The following is a 21,598-nucleotide window of genomic DNA, read 5'->3' as shown; positions in this document are numbered from 1 at the left end:
CTGTACCACCATGCCTGGCTGTAGGAGGAATTAGGCAAGTTGGAAATAAAGACTTTGGTCTGGTATATGTTTAGTTTGAGAGACGCTAAGAGCAGAGTGGAGACAGATATCAAACAGGCGGTTAATAAATCTGGGGTTGCTGGGTGTGGTGTCTCAAGCTGTAATCCCAGTGGCTCAGGAGGCTGAGGTTCAAAGCCAGCCTTAGCAACTTAGCCAGACCCTGTCTCTAAATAAAATATTTAAAAGGGGGTGGGGAAGGTGGCTCAGTGCTTAAGTGCCCCTGGGTTCAATCACCGGTACCAAAAAAAATTTTTTTTTAAAGTCTGGGTTCCACAGCAGTTGGAATTGGAGATGAGGAGTGGATGGGGTCAGCAGGGATGCTATTTAGGCCATGAACTGGATGGTTCAGCAAGAGAGTGGAGCTCAGAGAAGAAAGAGGGAGAATAGCCTGGCTCCGACAGAAGAGTGAATGCCAACATTTAGAAGAGGAGCTGGCTGGCAGGGAAGACTGAGGAGGGAAACCAGGACAGGAAAGCGCCACGGCAGCCAGGAAAGCATGTTGCAGGGAGAAAACAGTCAAGTGCAGCCAGCATCCAGTCTCCTCCCCTTCTTCCTCCTCCAGAGAAGGCCAAGCATCAAGAGACCTCTCCACTCCCGGCAGACTTCCCTACCTCTCCTATCATCCCGAAACTCGAAGCCAGCCCCACCCCAATGCCTCCTGGCCTGATCTGCGCAGGCCCTGCTGAGGAACTTGGTCAGAGGAATTTGGGCAGTGGGCAGCCAGCGATTCTGTACACTCTCTGAACTGTTCCTACCTAGGACATGCTACAAGTAGCCAAGGGATGGCAGTGACTCGTGACAGCAGGAGGGATAGAGACCACTTAGGCAGGTCGGACTGAGAGAGTGTACAAGAGCTATTAGCCTTCAGCTGGAACAAAATAAGGAGCTAATCTCAGGTTGTCATGGTGATGATTTTGTCCAGTTCCAGATAGTGTTCAGAACTCCTAAGACCAGGGATGCCAGAGCGACAGACAAAGCCGTGGTCCTTCCCTTAAAAAGGCACCACAGGTATTGTGAGAACGAGGCCCCCATCTAAGCGTATAATTCAAAGATTAAAAAATGATTCGATTTACTGAAATTCACTTTACAGCCAAGGCTTCAGTTCCATACAATGAGGACCGCCCCCCCTCCACAAGAGGTGAGTGCTGGAGGGGAGGGGAAGGACCAGACACAGCCCTCCCCCTTGGAAGTCAGAGGTTCTCAAAGTGTGACCCCAGGCCAGCAACACCACTTGAAAACTAGGAATCAGAAACGCAGGGGATGGGCGTCAATAACCTGCATTTGACAAACCTCCAGAGAGTCTGTTATATGCTCGAGTTTCAGAACGACCCAGCTAGGAAGACGTAGGTCTGGACAGAAATGGAGCCCTTTGTCAGATTTGGCATTGAGCCCTACAGGGAGCCCTACTTCCCTCAGAGCAGAGCGAGAGAACCTGCAGACACCTGTTTCCCCATGCCTGGTGCCTGCTCACCCTTGAGCAGCTTCAAGGATCAGACCACAAGCTCATCCTGCTTCAAGGATGGAGAAGCCCCGGCCTGGTGCTGAAGAGGTTCCCTCCTCCAGGCCTCTCCCTTCTGATGAAGGTGGAAGAGCTGATTTGAGGCACCTGGCATTCTGGACAGGGTTCAGAAGACCCTCTTCCATCTGCTCCAGCATGTGAGGTCCCGTGGAGAACCACACCTGCACAACCCCGCCAGGAGGCAGGGATGGCTTCCAGGCTGACGGGAATCAATAGCCCTGGGAAAAGGAGGTGCTGGCTGTCCCTGGGTTGGCGGGCTGCCCCAGGACAGCAGCGGGAACAAAGTGCCTCCCAGCAGGTGCTGCCTGAGGGCTGCAGGGCCCGGGGCACTATGTGGTGGAGCAGCAGTTCCCACGCAGAGCAGTCCTCTCTCCGCCTCTTCTGGCCACAAGAGCACTGCCGCAGAATGGCACCCCCTGGCTGGGGTGGCAGACCTGGATACTGGCCCAGAGTTGGCTCTAACCCTGGTGAGACTCGCCAGTTGACTGCCACCTCTGGCCTCAGCGGCTCTGGGTCACGTGACAGAGCTGGACTAGGGTTGGTTCAAATCTCATTCAGCATCCAGGGGTTTGGAATGAGATGAAGACCTCTCCCTTCTTCTCCAGAAACTCCTTTAAGACATGTAGAGGATGTTAAAAAAATCCAGTCAGAAAGCAAGTTGCTTCCTCTGTCCGTGGCCACCTCCCTGCCTGTATCTTTGGCTTCTCCCAGTTGCCTGCAGAGCTCTGGTGGCCTCCACTCTGAAGGTCACCATACGCATTACCATCCCATGTTTTCTCTGGGATAGTGGTTCCAGAATGAGCAAAGAGCCAGAGCTTGAGGGAGTGCAGGTGGCTTCCCGGAAACCCCCTACCCGCAATCAAACAGTGCCACACGCCCACCCCTCACCTCTAACACACCAGGGCCAACTGATCTACTTTACTAGACCTAAAAGACAATAGGGAGAAACTCAATGTACATAAGCATATGAAAACCATGTACAGCCACATACCACATAACAGTGTTTAAGTCAGTGATGAACACACACACCACAGTGGCTCCGTAATATTACAATGGAGCTGAAAACTCCAAAGACTGAGTAACGTCACAGTCACTGTACTGTATGTAACACAGTGCATGACTCCTGCATTCGTGGTAAAACAAACCTGCACCACCAGTCGTTTAAAAATATGTGGGAAGGAATGATAGTGGAGTGAAACAGACATTATTACCTCATGTATGTACAGACTGCATGACCAATGTGATCCTACGATATGTATAATCAGAAAAATGAGAGATTACACTCCATTTATATATGATCTATCAAAATGTATAAATGCATTCTACTGTCATGTACAACAAATTAGAACAAAAAAAATAAAAAATTTAAATTAAAAAATAAATAAAGGTCTGGGGATGTGACTCAGTGGTTAAGCACCCCTGGGTTCAATCCCCAGTAAGTGTGTGTGTATATATATATATATAAAAAGAACAAGACGTGGCCATATCATTTGAATTAGACAATACAATATGGGAAGAAGTGATGCGATGCTTCCGGGCAGAGGCTGTGAGAGCCAGAACATGGTTTGCTAAGTCCCCTTTCCTGCTGTAGTGGCCATGCATGTTCAAGATGGTGACTGCTCCGTTCACCTAAATCCTGGACTGAGTGAGCCCCCAGCTGACACGCAGTAGAAGCAGAGCATGAGTGATAAGTAAAATGTTGCTATGCTAAAAAAATATGTATAACCCATGTCATGATGTACAGTACAAAGTACTTGATGACAGACAGCTATGCTGCTGGTTTTCATACTTACCACACTATAATTTGCACCATTTTAGATTGTACCTCTACTTATCAAAGTTTACTGCAAAACTGTATGCCACTCTCTGCAGCCTCATATGTCTTACAGTCACAGCATCTCCTGGTGGAGCCAAGGGGCCATGTGGAGGGACTGGCCTATAGCACCCAGGCTGTGCAAGTGCACCATGAGGCACCACCCGCCACCAAATCACGGATGAAGCAGTTCTAAGAGGGTTTCACTATTGCCCATGGAGGAATGCTGGTAGATGTGTGTGCACATACATGTGTAAAAGCACTGCCCTGAGTTCACACTCACAGGCACCAGAACAAGCCATCAGACTTTGTTTTTCCATGTTCAGTTGTGTTTCAAGGGCATCAGCTGCCCTTGGGCCAGTTTCTCTGCAGGTGTGCTTGCTTAGGGACATCCCAGCAGCAGGAGGGCTGGTCTCTCTCAATTCATCCCCAGCCCAGGTTAATAGCCTAATGCACAACTGTCAATCATGGTTACTCTCAGGTTTGGTCTCTGCTGGGAAGGGGCTCCCTGGGCTGTGCCATGGGAGTTGCTCTCAGGCCTCACATCACATGCCCTGGCAGGTGCTGTTCTCAAATCAAACAGGTGTTTCTCAACCCTGGATCCTCTTCAGAATCACGAGAGGATCTTAACACATACCAACGTGGAGGATGCTGTACAAATGCTAATGATTCTGGGGAGGGCCTGGACATCAGCATCTTGCAATGTCCCAGGGAGCTATCATGGACTGCACCATGCCCAGGGGTCACTGCTCATATTGCACAAGTGTGTTTAATTTGGAGCCACAAAGCCCAGCTCCAGCCAAGGACACTCCTAGGAGCAGGCTTGAGGCTCCTATGAGGCTCAGGGGAAAATTAAGGCCCTTCCTTGGCAGCTGACAGTGGGATAACACTGTCCTTGAACTTAAGCCCTGCAAAGGAACCCAGAGGCTGCCTGTTCTAAAGCCCAAGAGGGTCCTGCAACCTCAGTCTGCGGAGACAAACTTTTCAGACCACAGACCAGATGCAAGCTCCTTCTAGGTCAGCCTTCCCCAACAGGCCTCCCTTTGTCCTGCTCCCTGCCCTTCTCCTTCCCAAGCAGGTCACCGGAAGCTGAGAACCTGCACTATCCTGGCTCTTGGAAAAATGAACACCCTCCAGCCCTCACTAGCTAAGAAAAGTGCAGGGCTGGGGCACATACCCAAGGCCCACCTCTCCCAGTTCCACTCTCCAGTCTCACTTCAACTTCCTCTGCTGCCATCTAACCTTTCCCTCCAACAAGAAGGAGAGAAGAGCGATGCCTCCTCATTCCTGAGCTGCAGTGCAGTGCAGTGGCAGAGAGGGTGGCTCTGGAACCAACCAAATGCACACGGTTCCACCCTCTGTGTGGGCTCAGTTGGTAGCAGGCAAGGAACTAAAGGCTCGATCAGAGCAGCCTCATCTGTACGACACGGGTAGAAACCGTCCAGCCCAGAGGTGATGCAGTTTACATGAGCGTGTGCTGTGTACATGGAGAAGCCACGGACTGGCTTGAAGTGCTGGTTGTGATGCTCCCTGCCACCTGCCACCCACCTCTTTCCCTTCCCACCTTCACCCAGGCCATCCCCACCTGGCTCACTGACCCGCCTTTCTGCCTTCCCTCCTTCCCTACGAGGTCTAAGCAGCTTCCCACTGCTCTTCCAGAAAGCCTTTGTGGACTATTCCAAGTTGCATGCCTACCAAAGTCTCCACATGTCACAGACCCTGGAAGCCCTCATGCTGCGACATGACCACTTGTAATAACCTTTGCCTCTGCTGGGAACTTAGTAAACCCACCACCATCCTTTGCCCTTTCCACTGACTTTGTCATTTAACACAATAATCCTATGTGGTAGGTATTATTTTTTCCTCCATTTTGCAGACAAGAAAATTAAGGTGTTTAGTGCCCTTCTAAGGTCCCACAGCTGGTGATCTGGGAACAGGTGCTAGGTTCCAAGCATGTGGTTCTGAGGCGGTGTGTCCCAGTGGCTGCCTGGGTTCAAGGTCCACCTCTACCCCTTAATGGACTGCGTCCATAAGCAAGGTGCATAACTTCCTTTGATGCCTCAGCTTCCTTATGTATAAAACAGGGGCGCTCATAGACCCAGCCCCCTAAGCTGCTTTGGTGATTGAATAAAGCACTCACACAGTACCTGAAATACAGTAAGTCTGTATAAAGTATTTGGCCATTAACATGATCCATTCCACCCTCCTCATTTTAGAAAAGGAGAGCTTAAAGCCCAGAGTCACAGTGTCAGTGGTCTCACTGGGCCCTCAAGGTCCCCCTCTTTACTGATAGCTGTTCTTTCCTTCTGCTTAATTCACTCTCAGCCCTATCCTACGAAGTCCTACCCTCTGACTCAAGGGAGGGCAGAGATAGGGAAGAGATGTGAGACTCTCCTCTCCTCTAGCAGGTCATGGGAGGGCAAAGCCTTCTCTCTTTCTCTCTCTCTCTCTCTCTCTCTCTCTCTCTCTCTCTCTCTCTCTCTCTCTCTCTTCATTCCTCCCTCCCTCAGAAGAGATCTATGTCCTCACCTCCTGAAGAACCCTTCACTCCCTGCCCCCTCTAGGCCTAGCCTGCCCATCCCTACATTCATCTGCCCAATGAGAAACGACTTCTCCCCTGAATTCCCAGCACACTGGCTCCAGCTCTCCCCACTGACTCTGACCTCTCTGAACCTGACCTCAGGGCTATCATGTTTTTGCATTCCCCTGACCCTGGCCTTGCCTCACTCCACCCAGGCCAGACACCTAAGAACCCAACTCTTCCTTGTGAGTTCAATAGGGGAAGGAAAGGTGAGTGAATAGGGAGAGAAGGAGCCAGAGAGTGGATGAACGAACGACCCAGGGGCGGGGGCGTGTGTGAGTGAGTGTCCTCCACAGTCTTCAGGTCCCCACCCAATTCAGGTCTGGGAGTGATCTGTGCCATCCCTGCTTCACAGGGTCCCTGAGGAGGGCCCAATGGAGTTCTGGGGAAGCTGCAGGGTTGCCAGCCCAGTGGGGGCCGGCCACAGCTGTTCCACTACCTCCACCTCCAGTGGAAATGGACATGAAATGTGCAGACACCCACTCCCTGGGACAACCAGCCCTGGGACTGGCTCACCCCACACCCCACACAGGGCTGCAAAGAGGGGACTCAGTTCCCTCAGAGGTCAGGCGCCTACCTCCTGGCCTCTTGTCCCTATGGCTCCCTGGCCAGGAATGTTCTCCTGTTCACCCACTCTCACTTCTCAGCTGTGGTCAAATGCCCACCCATCCCTGGGGCCTAGCTCAGGGTTTCTCAGCTTCAGCTTCTCACTAGAAGTTTCTGAATCTAACAGAGACTGCATGAGGCTCTGACCGAATCTGCTGGATCACGGTTTGAACACATTCTTCTAAAAGCTCTCCTGGCATTCCTGGCATACAGCCAGGTTGGAAAGCCAAGGATCTAGGTTCAATGTCACCTTCCCCATCAGCCCTTCCCCATCTCCTCACAGAGGACTTACCTCTTGATCCTGCCCTGAGCACACTTGCCATGAGACCTCCCCAACACTAGTCAGCCTGTCCCGGGACGGTGTCTGTCCCTTCATCTCGCTCTCTTGCTTCAGCCAGGTCATCCCTGTGGGCAAGCCTATCTTGTCCTCTCTCAGTCCAGGGTCCAACAGGTGGGTATAATTAAATGGCACCCAGCTCTCCCCGTGGTCCCTGCCTCCACCCCACCCCCAACCTCTACTCTTGCCGGCTGGATGCTTGTACTGTTCCACCCTGAGACATGGATGCAGGAACAACGGCCCTGGGGTGGGAGGCAGGACACCTGAAATCCAGACCCAGCCATGTGGTCTGAGCATGGGCTGTCCTCATCTCCATCTCACAGATGAGAGACTTGGACTGGATATTTTTCAGATGGTCTTTGAGGTTCCTCCAACTGTACCCATCTGGAAGAGGGTCCCATCTGGCCCCCTTCTATAGTGTCCCTCGTTGGTGGGGTCAAGCATCCACCTTTGCGCTCAGTCAGGGCTAAGCAGTGTCCGCTGGCTGCTGGGGCACGCGGGCTCAGCCAGGAGCAGCGCCTTCCCAGTCCGTCTGCACCTAGCAGCAGCTGGCTGAGGAGTCGGGCCCAGCGGGACTGCTACATTTAACTGGACTGGAGATTAATAAAGTCTTCAAACAGATGGTGCTCAGAAGAGCTGCGCGGATCCAGAGGGAAAAGCGCATCCCTCTGGTCTGAGCAGAGAGCCCCACCTCGGGCAGACACGCAGCCAGCCCTCCAGCAACGGAGTCATGAGCAAGGCTGGAGAGGCCCCTGGAATGTCCCAGCTCCCGAAAGCCCCTCAGACAGGAGCAGAGGGCGCCTTCACCTCTCTGGGCCCGGTGGGCCCATCTGCACAGCAGGGGAGCTGGAAGGAGAGGGTGACATGGAACCACTGGGGCTCATCAGGGCTGCACCATTCCCTGGGACATGTGAAAGATTGGGAGGCACGTTTTTAGTTATCCTTGGGATCAGGGGTGTTGTGGACATTTAAGAGGAGAAGCTAAGGTTGCTAAATATCCTGCAGTATGTGGCTGAGTCAAGCACAAGGCATGGTACCCCTCCCCAGATGTGGCCACCCCTACGCCAGACAGTCTTTGGGACTGGGGAGCTTGCTGCCTTTCCCCCTGGCTTCTGATGGAATGAGCAGAGGAGACAGGAAATGACCCTATGCTCTGCCCTAAGCTGACCAGGTGCTCCACAGCCCAGCTGCCAGCAACAGCTGTGTCCCTGCTGCCACCAGGCCCCTGTGGCCTGCTAACAAGCTCTCTGACAGACGCTGCCCAACACACCACCAGCTCTATCAAGCCTCCAGGTGAGAGAAGGTGGCCACACCTGGCCACCCTAAACAGCCCTGAGTCACCCAGGGCAGACTGACCTTGATCAGGGCAACCCCCAAGCCTGCCCCGAGTAGATGTAGGACACCACCTCCCAGAGGCCTGCACCCTTTGCCACCCTGCGCAAGGTGGACCTGAGGCCAGGAAGCTGGTGCTAAAGGCCAGCGTTCATGTTCTGGGAACACCACGCCCCCTCTCCCTGCCACCCGGCTCACCTGGGGAGGAATCGTTCAAGCCCAGCAGGTCGTTGGCCCTCTGGATCTTCTCCAGGCACATGGCCTGCTCCTTCTTGAAGATGCAGTCAGAGTGCATGGTGGTGGCCTGCAGGGGACACATGGTATGGGTGGGGGAAGGTCCACCTATGAGACCTCCAGTCTAAATCCCAGGGGAGTGTCCTGGGGGGAATGAGGAGCAGAAACAGGAAGAAGAGAGTGGCAGAAAGACCTCAGGGACAGCAGGGGGGACATCCTCTTAGTCATGTGAGCCATGAGGGCTCTCTTCAGTCAGCAATTCAATGCCTGGTCTTGGACAGATACCACTCCCCTCCTGGGCCTCAGTTTCCACATCTTACAATAATTTTAGCAATCTCATATGTAGCACTTTACTAAGTACATACTTTATTCTGAGCTGTGTGTGTGTGTGTGTGTGTGTGTGTGTGTGTGTGTGGTACACATATCTCAGGAGCACTAGGAAGTAAGTACTATATTTTTGATCATTTTCCATATGTGAAAATAATTAGGGAGATAAGAAGTTATTTGCTCAGAATCACATGGCTTAGTAGACGTCAAGTCGGGATCTGAACCCAGATGGTCTGGCTCCAGAGACCACAAGGATCCAGCTGTACTTGAGGGGCAATCAAGAGGTGGAAGAGGGGCTCAGGGTCTCTCTCCTCCTGGCTCCTGAAGAAGGGGCGCCCCCTAGCTGCTGCAGGTGAAGGAGCCGCGGCTGCAGGCAGCGAGGCCTGCTCACTACTCTCCTTTACTGAGAGGGAAAACTGAGGCTCAGAGGAGTTAAGGAAGTGCAGCGCAAGGTCAGGCAGTGGTTGCTGGCAGATCTGGATTCTAGCTCGGTATCAAGTAACTTCACAGCCATGTATGCTATCATGACAGCTGCCTCTGCATGCTGTCACTTCAACTCAACCCCCCGGCAGGATGGTTTCCCAGGGGACCGTCAGTGTGTAGAAGCAGTCGCCAGACATCTAAACTGCCAAGGGCCAAGTTCAGGGACACTTCCAATCCTGAATGCTCACAGATGTGCAGGTGGCTTCCCCAGAGAGGGATGCACTCGTCTGTGGTCACACAGGGAAGCGGGACAGAGACAGGACTGGCATCCAGGGCTCTGAGGACAGCCTCACCCACTGCCAGTCCAGGTGGAATGATGGGGCCAGTACCTGGGAAGCCTCCTCTTCCCACTCTCTGTCCTCATCTTTCCTCAGCAAAGACATGAGCAGAGAGTAGGCTTCTGAATTCAAATCCGGCCAGGCCTCCCAGGCTGGAGAGTAGATCAAAAGAGCCTCCTGCAGACCTAACCAGGTCACCTGCAACCAGCTGAGCAGGCTGTGACTGCACAACTCCGCATGCCACTATCACAATAAATTTGAAATTTTGTAACAAATTCAGGTCCAATCAGTCCAGCCTCCTAAAAAAGGGCACCTCTCTAATTCACCAAAGGTGCTAGATGGTCTGGTGAGGTGTTGAAAGAGATACCAGTCAGGTGAACAGCTTGGCTGAGGGCAGGGAAAGACACAGCTTCTCTGGGGGAAGCCTCAGGTGAGCCTGAGCTGCAGATTCGTGGAGGGGAGGGTCCCGGGTCTTACCACAGGCAGCAGGAGGAGTGCAGCCAGGGAGACCTGCAGGATGCTGGCCATGGTGCTCCTCAGCCGGCACTGCTGGCCTCCCACGCCAGCTGCCGCTGGTCAGCCCCAAGGGGTCCACAGGCTAGGGAGGAAGGAAAGGCGTGAGTCCTGGGTTGTTCCCCACCCATCTGCAGCATGATCCCCAGCCCCCAATGCTAAACCCCTGCGTCCATCTTATTCTTCCCTTTCCCACAAACGTGTGCGGCCAGGGTCTACATCCTCTAGACGCTGAGGATACAGTGGGGTAGAGGCTGGCTCAGCCCCATCAGTCTACGGGACTGTCCGGTGTGGTCTGTAGCAAACCAGCTGTCTCCCCACACCTTGGCATGCTCCCTTTCCTCCAAAACAAATGGACAGGTTTGACTGGCACGGGCAGGCCCACCTAGAGGTGACACGTCCCTCTCCCCTGCTCCAGAGCATGTGATCAAGCTGGCATCCTAGGAGCACGACAGACAGCAACGTGAGCCTCGAGTGCAGCATCTGTGCACAAGGGCTTGGCATGCCATTCTTCCGACTCTCTTGTCCTTCCTGAGTGCAGACAAGGAAGCCAGCTGAGGGTGTGGGGAGCCTCGTTTTGAAAGGACCACTGAGGAATCTTGTGGAGCTAAGTCACCCTCCAGCCTGGATGGCCTACCTAGCCCCAGACTGCTCTGTGAGAGAAATAAACTTCCATCTGATTTACTCTCCTAAGGACCTATTTGTTCCAGTCACCTAGGCTGGTACCCTAACAAATATACCTTCCTTTTGCCCTATGTCACCCCACTTTGTCCTCAAGATACAGGGACACAGAAAGCCCAATGACTGCTAGAGGGTGTGTTCAAGCCTCAGAGCTGGAGGAGCTAAAGAAGACAGGCGTGAAGAGACTGGGGCCCTGGAAGGGACCAGAGAGGTTGCAGGGAGTTGATTGAGGAGCTCCGGGGGCCCAGCTCACTGCCGGCAGAGCACACTCTGCTTCCGAAACCGATGACGAACACATACACCCTGCAACCCAGCAACTCCACATCTGGGAAATATTTGCAGTTGAACCAAAAGAAGGCTATGCAAGGCTGTTTACTACAGCATCATTTAAAATAGCATCTGCGACAAAAAAAAGGGGACAGAGCAGCAGCCACCCCGCACACCCTGCTAACAGGCCCTGGCAGGGCCACACAATGGAATACCACATCGTCAGCTTAAAATGATCATTACTGTTATTATTATATTGCTATAAAAAAGATTGAGTAGGCCCAAATTAGGAGCACTGCTTGGCACGTGTCTGGCTGGGCCAGGAGGGGCTGGGGCAAGCGCTCCTCCTGCATCGCAACCACGAGGCCTAGCAAGTGCATGCCTGGTGGGCACAGCTGCCGGGACCCCTGGTCCCCTGCGTCCCAGCTCTCTGCCTACTCCATCTTCCCCCATCTCTTCTGGCGTCCCCTACAGCCTCTGCAAGCTCAAGCTAGTGATCAGCAAGCACCTGGAGGAGGAATAAAAACTGTTGCAGGAAAGGGCCCCCGTGTTATCTCCACCCAGGGACGCTGAGGGAGGCCTCGGGGACCCCAGGAGTTACTCTGAGAAGCTCAGGGGGCTGCAGCGGTGCTAATGGCAGGTCAGGGAGGGTGGAAAGCCCTGGCCCCAGCACTTGCAGACACCAAAGATGGGCTACACCAGACACCGGAACTTCCCTCTCTGTACCCTTTCCCAGCTTCCTACATAGCCCTGGTGGCTACAGGTTGCCTCTGACATGGCCCTGGGGGGCTCTTTAAAGGGCACTGTCACCTCCACCTGCCCTGGGAAGTACAAGATCCTGCTTAAAGAAAGATGGCCTCCTGCCCTTCCTGGCTGGGACAGAGCAGTGCCTGAGCCCAGTGATCCTCAGCAGGAGCTGGAGTCCATCTCTCGTGGACAGCAGATGGGAGAAGAAGATACTGTAAGACAGAAGTCTCTGAGATCAGGGGGTGACTTCCCTGGACTTTGGACAATCTCAGGTCAAAAACAGGGAAACAGAGCTCCTTGTCCTCAGAGATACCCTGAGCCAGCAATAGCACTGCCCACTATAGGATGGGGTTGCCCCCCAGTGGTGGCCCGTGCCTCCTCCCTCAGTCCTGATGGCTCAGCGGCATCAGTGTGAAACCTGGGCTGCCCACTGGAGTCACCAGCAGAGCTTCAGAGCCTCTCCGCAAGCCAGCCGGGGCCGGCACTGTGCAGAGTTAGAATTGCAAAGGTTTGTCTTCACCTTTATCAGAACCCAGAAAGTGTGCACACAAAAGCTGAGGCTTGAGGGCTCCAGGAGCGGGCAGATGACAGCAGGGGCAGGTGCGGGCTGGCTGCTCTCCAAAACTCTCTGATCCACACGCTGTGCACCCACACACAAATACACAGAAACTGGTCCACGGAGATGAGCGTGAAGACATGTCAACCGCACAGACACAAAGAGATATTGATCCCCAGAGTTCCCACTTGAAAGTATCAGTACAAACTCCCAAGAAGGGACACACACGGCAGCAATTCCTTCCAAGACCAGCAGACAATGCTGCACACGCATTCTTTCACAGCGACAGACACATACTCTGAGAACCAAGGCACGTTCAGAGGCAAGCGGCAGAGCCTGGGACATTCAGATACATCTGTCAGGCCATGTATGTTGATGCACGTGCTCCGTCTGCAGAGCCATCCAGACACATCAAGGCAACGAGACACACATGAGTGAGATATGGGTGCAGGTACGGGTACACGTGAGCATGTGCACACGTGCAGGAGCCCTGGCCTGCAGGTTTGCCTGCTCTGCAGGCAGCTCCTCCACCATAGCTTCAGTGGACTGAAAACAAGCCGGAGAAGAGGCCCCGGCCGAGCCCTTCCCCAGCAGCCTGCGCTACCCTCAGGCTGCTCAAGCCACTGTGAGTCAGCAGAGGTGTCCCAGTCCAGCAGCACCGGGTGAAGAGGCTGGGGGCTCCTGGCACAGCGCCTCCTCTGGAACCAGACCCAGGGTTCTCGACTCCAGTGTTGCGCTCCCCTGTGCCCCTGCCCGTCCCCTGTACAGCTGGGCACGCACTGCCCAGCAAAGACGGGGAGTGAGGACCTGGGGGCTCCAAGGCCTTGATTTCCCAATCACCTACCTCTGGGGACCTCAGGATCACTTTCCACAGCCTTTCCAGCATGCTGATACCCTCAGTCCCTCCAGGCACTTCTGTCCCTGCCCACACTCTATACTGGCCCTAATGGACAGAGCCCAGAATCTGCAGTCTGAGGTCACATGTCTGGGCATTTGTGTGGCTCCTCTGCCAGAGGACAGCCTTCTGAGGCCCCCAGGTGCCACCCTATCAGCTGCTCCTCCTCCACCCATCCCCACTGCCTCTTCCTCAGGTGACCCACTCTGTAAGGGCCAAGCCACCACAGCTATAAGGATGGCCATCAGGTTCCTGGACCCAACCATGTAAAATGTCTCAGCATGCTCTGGTCACCCACATCCCATGACCTTGCTCTTGGGTCCAGGCTCTGAGAGGCAATGGGCTTTGAAGACAATCTCTGCCTCCCGACATTTAATGGGGCAGACAGGGGAACCATATTTGCTAGAGATTTTTGCCTCAGGACCTTAGGCAAGTGGCTTGACCTTTCTGTGCCTCCCTTTGAACATCTGCAAAATGGGAGTGCTAGTAGTGCCTGTCTCATGGGTACAGCTTCAAGGCCTCAACCGTTTACATAAACTGCAGAGTGCGCCAGAGCCTGGCACCCAGTGGGTGCTATCCATGTTAACTGTACTGTGGCCGCGCTGCTTCCGGCCCAGGCTTTTCCCACCCTGGCGTCTCTCTCCACCCCCAGCAGGGCTGTACCTTTATTTGACAATGACTAATATTTATTAAACACTCAGTATGTGCGAGGCTCTCTTCCAAGTAATAAATGTGCATTAACTCCTTCAACTTCCTGAAACTTACTAAGTAGTTCCTGGCACCATCCTCATCTACAGAGGAGGTGACCAAGGGAGGCGGTGAGACTCCCCCAAGGTCACACTGCATGTTCACAGTAGACTGGGAAAGTGAGCCCAAGCAGCCTGGCTCCGAAGGCTGTGCATCCTGGGCTTCTGCTGCTCTGCTTTTGGCAAAAGGAACATCAGCTCAGAGTCTCCCGCTGCCCCATGGTGACCCTGCCGCACCCTCGGGGCTGGCCAGGCCCTCTGCTACCCCGGCCCTCAGCTACGCCCTGCCCACCCACCTGTATCTGGTTGCCTCCTTGGGAAGAGTTAATGATCAACACAGCATTTCGGGCCTGAAACAGACATTAAAGGCCACCTCCCCGTGGTACCCGTGGGGAACTGAGGTCAGAGAAGGGGAGACACTTTCCAAGGTCACAGCGTGACCTTGGCATGAATGGGATGTGTAACAGATAACTGAGCTTGAGGCGAGTTTGAGGGGACCCAGTGGCTCCATCTCCCCTTCAACTGGGGTTAGCCTACCCTCCTCAGGCCCCCTAAGCCCAGTGCCTGAGCCCGGAACTGACAGCAGCAGCAGCAGCCGCTGTGTCCTGCGAGCCGCGGCTCAGGCGGCGGTGGCCCAGCACACGGAAGACGCGTCATCAGTCAGCACACGAGCCAGCGGTGACTCACTGGGTGCTGCTCTCCACATCTGAGCAGGAGGGGACTCAGAGACCCTCCGGTCGCCCCTCACTGCAACAGACACAGAGGGCGCCCTCAGCAGCACCCCAGCTGAGGGTCTGGCTCCTGGCACGGGTCGCCTGTCCCATTCTAGCAGCTGGTCCCGGAACTCAGAGGGAAGCTCTGGTGTCTCCCGGCATCCTTCCAGCCAGCCCTGAGCAGCACACGTTCTTCTGCCCTACAGACGCCCCTACACGGGTGTGAGGTCAGCACCATCCTCTCCCTCTCCTCTGGCCACACAGCCCTGGGTCCTTAGTCTGCACTGCATAAGGCAAGGGTCATGTGAGTCACCTCCTGTTGGCATCCTCTGGCTCAGCATCCCTTCCTTTCACAGAGCAGTGAGTGCCAAGCTTAGACACCACACAGACAAAGATGGCCAGGAAAAGAACATCACTCACCTCCCCTGCTCTCCACATGCTGCCTTTATTAATGAGACCAAACAGGACCCACCCCCACTTCCTCCTCTCCCTCCTAGGATTGGGAAGAGAGGGAAGGCACAAAAGAGGAAACACCGCCCCTTACCCATTCCCCTCAAAAGGAGGGACCAAAGTTGTCCCAGGGGAGGAAGGTGAGTTCTAACACCTCTTTCCTCCTCAGTAGGCCAGAGCTGATGAAAACCAAGCCCTGAGTGAGGGGCTTCCTGGCAATGCCAAGATGAGTCACTCACACTGATTCTCCTCTTTGGTGACTAAATCATCCTTTCAGAGCTGTTCAGGTTCTGTCCACAGTGCCACAGGAACCAGGTCACCAGACAGACCCCAGCAATGATTCCACCCACACCCTACAAATCACACAGGCTTGAGTGGGGAACAGGACTCAGGATAGGAAAGGCCAGGCTGGGGCGCGCATGTGCACTTTGGCAGCATCGTTCCCTTCCACCAGTGAGTGTGGGGGACCTCAAGAAGCTTTTACAAGGTCACACTGCAAAGTCCTTCCCCGCCCACTCCCCCCCCAAAAAAAATGTCCTGTGAGGAACCCCTTCCACAACGGAGAGCACAGGAATGCCTCCCGTCCTGGAGGATCAGGGGGAGCTGCCAGGTCCCAGGCCAGGCTAGAGGAAGGGCCAAGAGGAGGCAGAAGACAAGGGCTGGGGGAGAGAGGAAAGGGAAGAGAGGCATGGAAGGGTGGGCGGCGGGAGCAGGAGCGGGAGGGAACAGGAAGCGGAGCCGGAGGCAGTGCTGAGGGGATCATGCTTATTGAGGGCCTCCAGGCAGGGGCGTGGCTTAGGATGGGAGTGGTGACCTGCCCCATGGACGGATGGTACCTTTACTCTGCACGGACGCCAAGGGTGTGAGCCCAGCTCTATTGCACGCGCTCCCGGCACCTGCACACACAAGATGTGTGCCCAGAAAGCGCACGAGTGCCTGCAGGGTGGCCCAGGAAGGTGACCACAGTGTCTGGGTAGGGCCAAACATCAGCAGATGGGAAGGTAGGGGAGAAGGTGGGAGCTGGAAGCTAGCGGGTTGGAATGCAGGCAAGGATGGGCCCTGGAGAGGTCTAGCAGGGGAGCAGGGAGCTCTGCTTGAACCCTAGGGAAGAGCCTTCCAAAGGCTGGTGAGCAGGGCAGAGCAGAGGGTGCAGGTGGACCCCTTCCTGAGGCCCCTTTCTGGATCAGGGTAGAGATGATAGGCAGCTGGAACAGAAAGGACAAACAGAATCCAGAGACTCAGAAAAACACAGAAAGTCTCCCTGGCCCACCCTGGGGGAGGTGGCAGGAAAGAAATGTCCCAAAGGGACAGCAGGGGGGAGGAAGAAACAGAAAGCAGTGCAGGTTCACTACACAGTCTAATAACTCAGAGGCTGGGAGATTCCGAGACACCTACACAGGAGCTGTACATTTTACTCTCAGCCAACCCTCTGTGGTGCCCATTTCTCAGGAGGAAAGGTGAGGCCAGCCAGGGCCATGCATGGAGTCCAGAGAGCCAGGAGGAGCCTGCCCAGCTACTCCTCAAGGCCAACCTCACCTCCTACACCACCTCCCCCTCCAATCTCACCCTCTTCCAAGAACCCCCAATCCTGGGATGAAGAACCCCTGTCTGCTGCCCAGGTTGCTTCACGTCTTGTCACATTCAATGTGAGACTCAAAATAGTAGCTGGAAACAAGGTGCTTGCCAGCTTCCAGGGTGGTATCCCTCCCAGCAGGGGTGGGCACAGACCTGGCCACAGAGGGCACACAGGAAAAGGGGCTCGGCTTAGGAACCATTTGGGGATCAGGTGTGATCAATTAGTTTTTCGTGAATGTTATCTCCAGGTATCCTCAGAGTCGAGATTTACTGTTTGTATGCACTGGGGGCTCTGGGGTGGGGTGCCCAGCCCAGGCAGGACCTCTCCGGGGCCTGATCCAGTGTGTGGACAGGCTTCTGTGAGCTCCATGCAGACCGGGGTGAAGCACCAAGGTGCCCACAGTCATTCTGAGCTCCCAGCACCGACTGCCGGCCTTCCTCCTCTCTTGACCCTTTCTCTTTTCTAACTGTTGCTCCAGGAGTCGGCAAACCCTTCCAGCCTGTTGGAACCAGACTATCACCTGCCGTCAGTGAACCAAGAATGGTTTGTACATTTCTAAATGGTTAGAAAAAATTAAAAGCAGCACCCTTCAGGACACGTGCAAATTTGCCCCAAACTAATATATTCTGTGTCCACAAATGTTTATCAGAGCGTAACCTCTATGCTTTGTTTTTGTTTACAAATCTTTGACGGTTGTCTATGGCTGTTGTCAGGCTACAACAGACAAAAGAAATCACTGCAACAGGGAATAATGACCATGAAGTCTAAAATATATACTGTATTTACAAAAAAGGCTGCTGACCCTCGTTCTAGGTTCATGCAGCACAAAGTACACGCCTGCATTCGAGCGCACAAGCGCGTGCGCACACACACACACACACACACACACACACTTTCTCCATTCAATTCAACTGCATCTGGACCTTCCTTGAGGAAGGCTTTTGTGATCATTGGGCAAATGCCTGAGTCCCCAGGTTTGCCCAGGTCTGTGTGAGGACTCTCCCTGTTCATCTCTCTTACTCTATTTTGTCCCAGCTCCCTGGTAGGTGTCATAGGAAGCCTACATGCCTCCCCGGCTGTGTGTCACTCCCTCCCTGTGTGTCACTGTGGGGGTGGCTGTCACCGTGTGCCTCTGACGGCATCCAGAGCTCAGTACAAACACATCACATCTGAGGAGTGTCCAACCTCCATGTTGCCAGGCAGCTGGACCACTGTTCAGACCCCTTAGACTCTTCTATTCAGAGGTGAGAGGGGGTCTTGAGGCCTGTAGTCCTTTCTGGGCAGAAAGCCCCACGTACTTCCCGTCTGGGGCATTCCACCTCTGCTCTCAGGCCTCTCCAGGACAGGAAATTCACCGTCAGCCCTCGTGTCAGCTCCACGGTGAGGGGCTCTCAGGCAAGCAAAGCCCTCCTGGCACAAGCGGAGCTGGTGCACTGCACTTGGCACACCCTGGTCCTGCCCTCTGGCAGGCAGCACAGGGTGTCCTCCAGTTAATCAATGCCAGCCCTTGCTCAGCGAAATGTCCATCCCAGGGAGGCCAGCAAGCCTGGGACACTCAAGCCTCAGCCACCTCCCCAGGAGAAAAGCACCTTGTGGCCGTAGCTGCGGTCTTTCCTAGCCCCTCCCACATGCACTGACCTATAAACAGCCTTTGTATGTACACATCAACACAGATTTAGTAAGTGTCCCAACATGGGAGCATGGCAGAGAGAGGTGGCCATATGAAAATGAATGGGTCCCAAAATCTTTCTGCAATCAATCCCCTGCCGGCCTGAACCTTGCACAAAACAGGATTTTAATGTGTGCTTGCCTGGGTCAGTCCTTAACATGCAGGAAAGGGGCCTCCCAGAGTGTCCCCACAGACACCCCCTCACTGCACTCAGGGACAGACTCCCAGGGGTCTTGTCGCAGACCCCCCACTACCGATGAGCCAGTTCTGATGGCAGAAGAAGGAAGGAACCGCATCTGCCTCCTGGTCACACCACGCACACTTGTTGATGGATTCTTTGGAGGATCTGGCTCAGGGCCCACCCCAGTGAGTTCTGTCTAGTTTGTAATGTTCAAATTCCTGCTTGTGCCCAGACTGATGCTCCTGCCTGCTCTCTCCAAGGTCAGTGAGGAGCTGGAACCCCACACTCAGCTTGGGATTGGGTGCTTCACTCCCCTGATGCACCCTGCACCAAACTCAGATGTGGCCTCTGGAGAACACCTAGGTGCTGCTGCCGCCCTGGCCCTCAAGGCTCACACAATTTCTCATCTCCTTCAGAAGCCCACAGCCACCAAGAGCCTCTAGCTGACCTTCAGGGTATCAGTCTGCCTCTGGCCAACTGCAGTCCCAGCAAATTGCCCTCCACATACTGTGGTTAGTCCCTTCCAAACCCCCCACTCCAGGGCTGCACACAGGAAAAGCCAAATGCTATCTTGTTTTTGTCTTTGTTGGGGGCGGGGGTCTTGTTGTACACACCAGGAGGCTGGGGGAGGTAAAGAAAGGGAATCTGACGCACCTGCACTGAAAGATGGAAATGGTCTGAAAAATTAGCAGGGCTCCAACACTCCACCCCCAGAATCTTCCAAAGGGAGCCTAAGCTCCTTTCAGGGGTCCCCCTCCCCAGCTCCACATGTGAAATGCCATCACCTTCCCGCCGAGCTTCTTCCTGAAGGTCTAGCTCCATTCACTGGCACCCGGGTCCATTCTGAGTCCCCAATCCGCTCCGGATCCAGCTGAGGATGTATCCCGCACTCCCGCAGCTGCTGCAGGTGCCTGGGCCTTTAAGGCTGCCGGCAGGGGTCTTGGGTGGACCCACTTCAGCCCGGGAAGGCCCAGCGTTTGTCCCATAGGCCTCGTTGGGCGTTTCCTTGCGGGACCACCAAAGCCCTGGCATTCCTAACCCCATCCTCTGGAGCCGCGGGAAACCGAGGGACTACTACGCTCTTTCGAACGATTCCGAGTGTACCCCCACAGGGAGACATTCTACACTGGCCCCCACCCCACCCCTTTCCAGCACACCACCTGCCCACCCCTCAAACCCCGCGCTGACTGCGGCACCTTGTCCCAGGGGACCCTCCAGCATGGCCTTTGGAATCCGCGGAGGCGCGTCCCTCGGCCTTGGGGGAAGGAAGACAGGTCCCTTGGGGACCCTCTGGCCTCAGTGTCATCCCTGCCCCTGATTGCCTCTTGGGACGCGAAGTGGCACGGCCGACCCCCACACCAGTGAACGGCAGGGATGGGTCCCCCAAGCAACGGCCCCAGACACTAGGAGGCGGGTGAGACTAACGCGCAGGAAGCAAGCGGCGGCGGGAGAGCTTCGCCGATTCCGAAGCTTTGCCCCGCGCTGGCCCGCGCCGCTCCTCCGTCGGTGGAGGACGCGGCTTGGGGAGACCGCCGAGCTGGAGGAGGGGGTCCCGGGGCCCTGCTCCACGAAGGTTCTGGAGCTGGGAGAGGGCTGCCGGGAGTGGAGGGGCAGGGGCGGCCGGGCGGCCCTTACCTGCTCACTGCGGGGCCTGGCGGTGGGGCCGCGGGGCCGGGGGCTGCGGGTGCTCCGGGTCCTCCCGGACAGGCTCCGCCAAGAGGGCGCGCAGCCCGCGAGTCCGCGCCCGGCGCCGCCAGGGGATGCGGAGCGTGTGAGCCGAGGAGCGCGCGCGCCGAGCCGAGTCTCCGCGTCCGTGTGGCCGCGGGCGGCCGGGGTCCGTGTGTCCCTGCGCGGCGGCGTGTGCGTGTGCGCACGCGGGGACCGCGCTCGCTTTGGAGCCGCCGCCGCCGCGGCCGTCAGTCACCGCCCGGTGCAGGAGCGCGGTGCCCCGCGCCTGCCTTCGCCGCCCCGCGCCCGCCCCGCGCCGCCCTGCCGCCCAGCGGGGCTCTGTCTTGCGGGAGAGGCGCCGCCTCCGCCGCGAAGCCAGGCGGGGGACCGGAGGGAGGCGACCGACCACCGCCTCCCTCCGCGGAGCTCTCAGGCTGGGGATGGGGTGCAGACCAATGAGCTCCCGGGGCGGGGTTAGGCCGAGGGGAGTCGGTGCCAAGAGCGAAGAGGACCCTGCCTGCCGCACAGACCTAGCTGGAGCAGAGGCACCCGGACCAGCCTGCCCCCGAGCGCAAATGCGGAGGTGACAGCCTCCATCCCATCCCACAACCCCCCCACCCCCCAAAAAAAAACTGTCGCGGAGCTTCCGGGGCTGAGTGGGGCCTTCCCCTGTCTCGCCTCCTTCCTTTCCACCCTCTGCATGACACCCAGAGGGAAAAAGTCCTTTTCTCCTTACTATGTCCTCCGAGCATGTTTTAGACCCTCCTTGGGCTCTTCTCTGACCCCACAATCCCGGGCCTAACAAGGAGTCGGGGTTAGCTAGTTTTGTGGTACCTATCTGGATGTCCTCAAATGTAATGCTCTGGAGAAAGTTTTATGACCAGAAAAGGGGTCAGGGTGCTTACACCACAGAGGTGTCTTTAAATCAATCAGAATGCCTGCCTGCCAGCTCTGTGAACTTGGGGAAGTGACTTGACCTCTCTGAACCCCAAGTTCTTCATATGCACAAGGAAATGTTAGTATATACTCCCAGGTTCTTGACAACAACAGTAAATTATAATAGTACATGCATCCCAGAGTAGTTTTCATTGGTTTCATTTGTTCACTGATGCTGAATAAATTGCTATTGCTACTGTTATTGTAGTCCTGTTCGACCTAATACACATGAGCAAACTGAGGCTTAATCTGGAGAACTAAAAAGGTCAAGTTGGCACAGGCAGTTGTAGAGGGGCCGAAGCCTAACAAAGCCCATGTACTCCCAGATGAGTACTTACTATCTGCCCCACTCCCTGGGCCCGCAGGATTGTTCCTGCCTGCATCTGATCTTAGTTTTTGTTCACTACCCCAGGCTATGCATCCTGAGAGC

At 55.3% G+C, this 21,598-nt stretch overlaps 1 protein-coding gene across 8 annotated transcripts in view; it reads right to left on the bottom strand.

Annotated features, from left to right (window-relative positions):
- The window catches only part of Adcyap1r1 (ADCYAP receptor type I), a 57,102-nt gene extending 36,304 nt beyond the window's left edge, over nt 1-20,798 (bottom strand). For 4 of the 8 annotated variants that reach the window (XM_047561090.1, XM_047561089.1, XM_047561092.1 and 1 more), the window contains exons 1-3: nt 20,200-20,796; nt 10,048-10,168; nt 8,447-8,552 (exon numbers count right to left, since the gene is read on the bottom strand). In XM_047561090.1, the coding sequence (XP_047417046.1) occupies nt 8,447-8,552; nt 10,048-10,098 (157 nt within the window). In that variant the 5' untranslated portion in view covers nt 10,099-10,168; nt 20,200-20,796. Of the gene's footprint in view, nt 1-8,446; nt 8,553-10,047; nt 10,169-20,199 lie in introns of all 8 variants that reach the window. The other 4 variants (XM_047561097.1, XM_047561093.1, XM_047561094.1 and 1 more) reach the window with 4 other exon arrangements.
- Between the last annotated feature and the right edge of the window lie 800 nt (nt 20,799-21,598).

The sequence above is a fragment of the Sciurus carolinensis genome, chromosome 8 (assembly GCF_902686445.1).
Source record: "Sciurus carolinensis chromosome 8, mSciCar1.2, whole genome shotgun sequence".
Taxonomy (NCBI): domain Eukaryota; kingdom Metazoa; phylum Chordata; class Mammalia; order Rodentia; family Sciuridae; genus Sciurus; species Sciurus carolinensis.
Note: the sequence above shows the minus strand (reverse complement) of the source record. Positions and strands in the feature narration are given on the sequence as shown.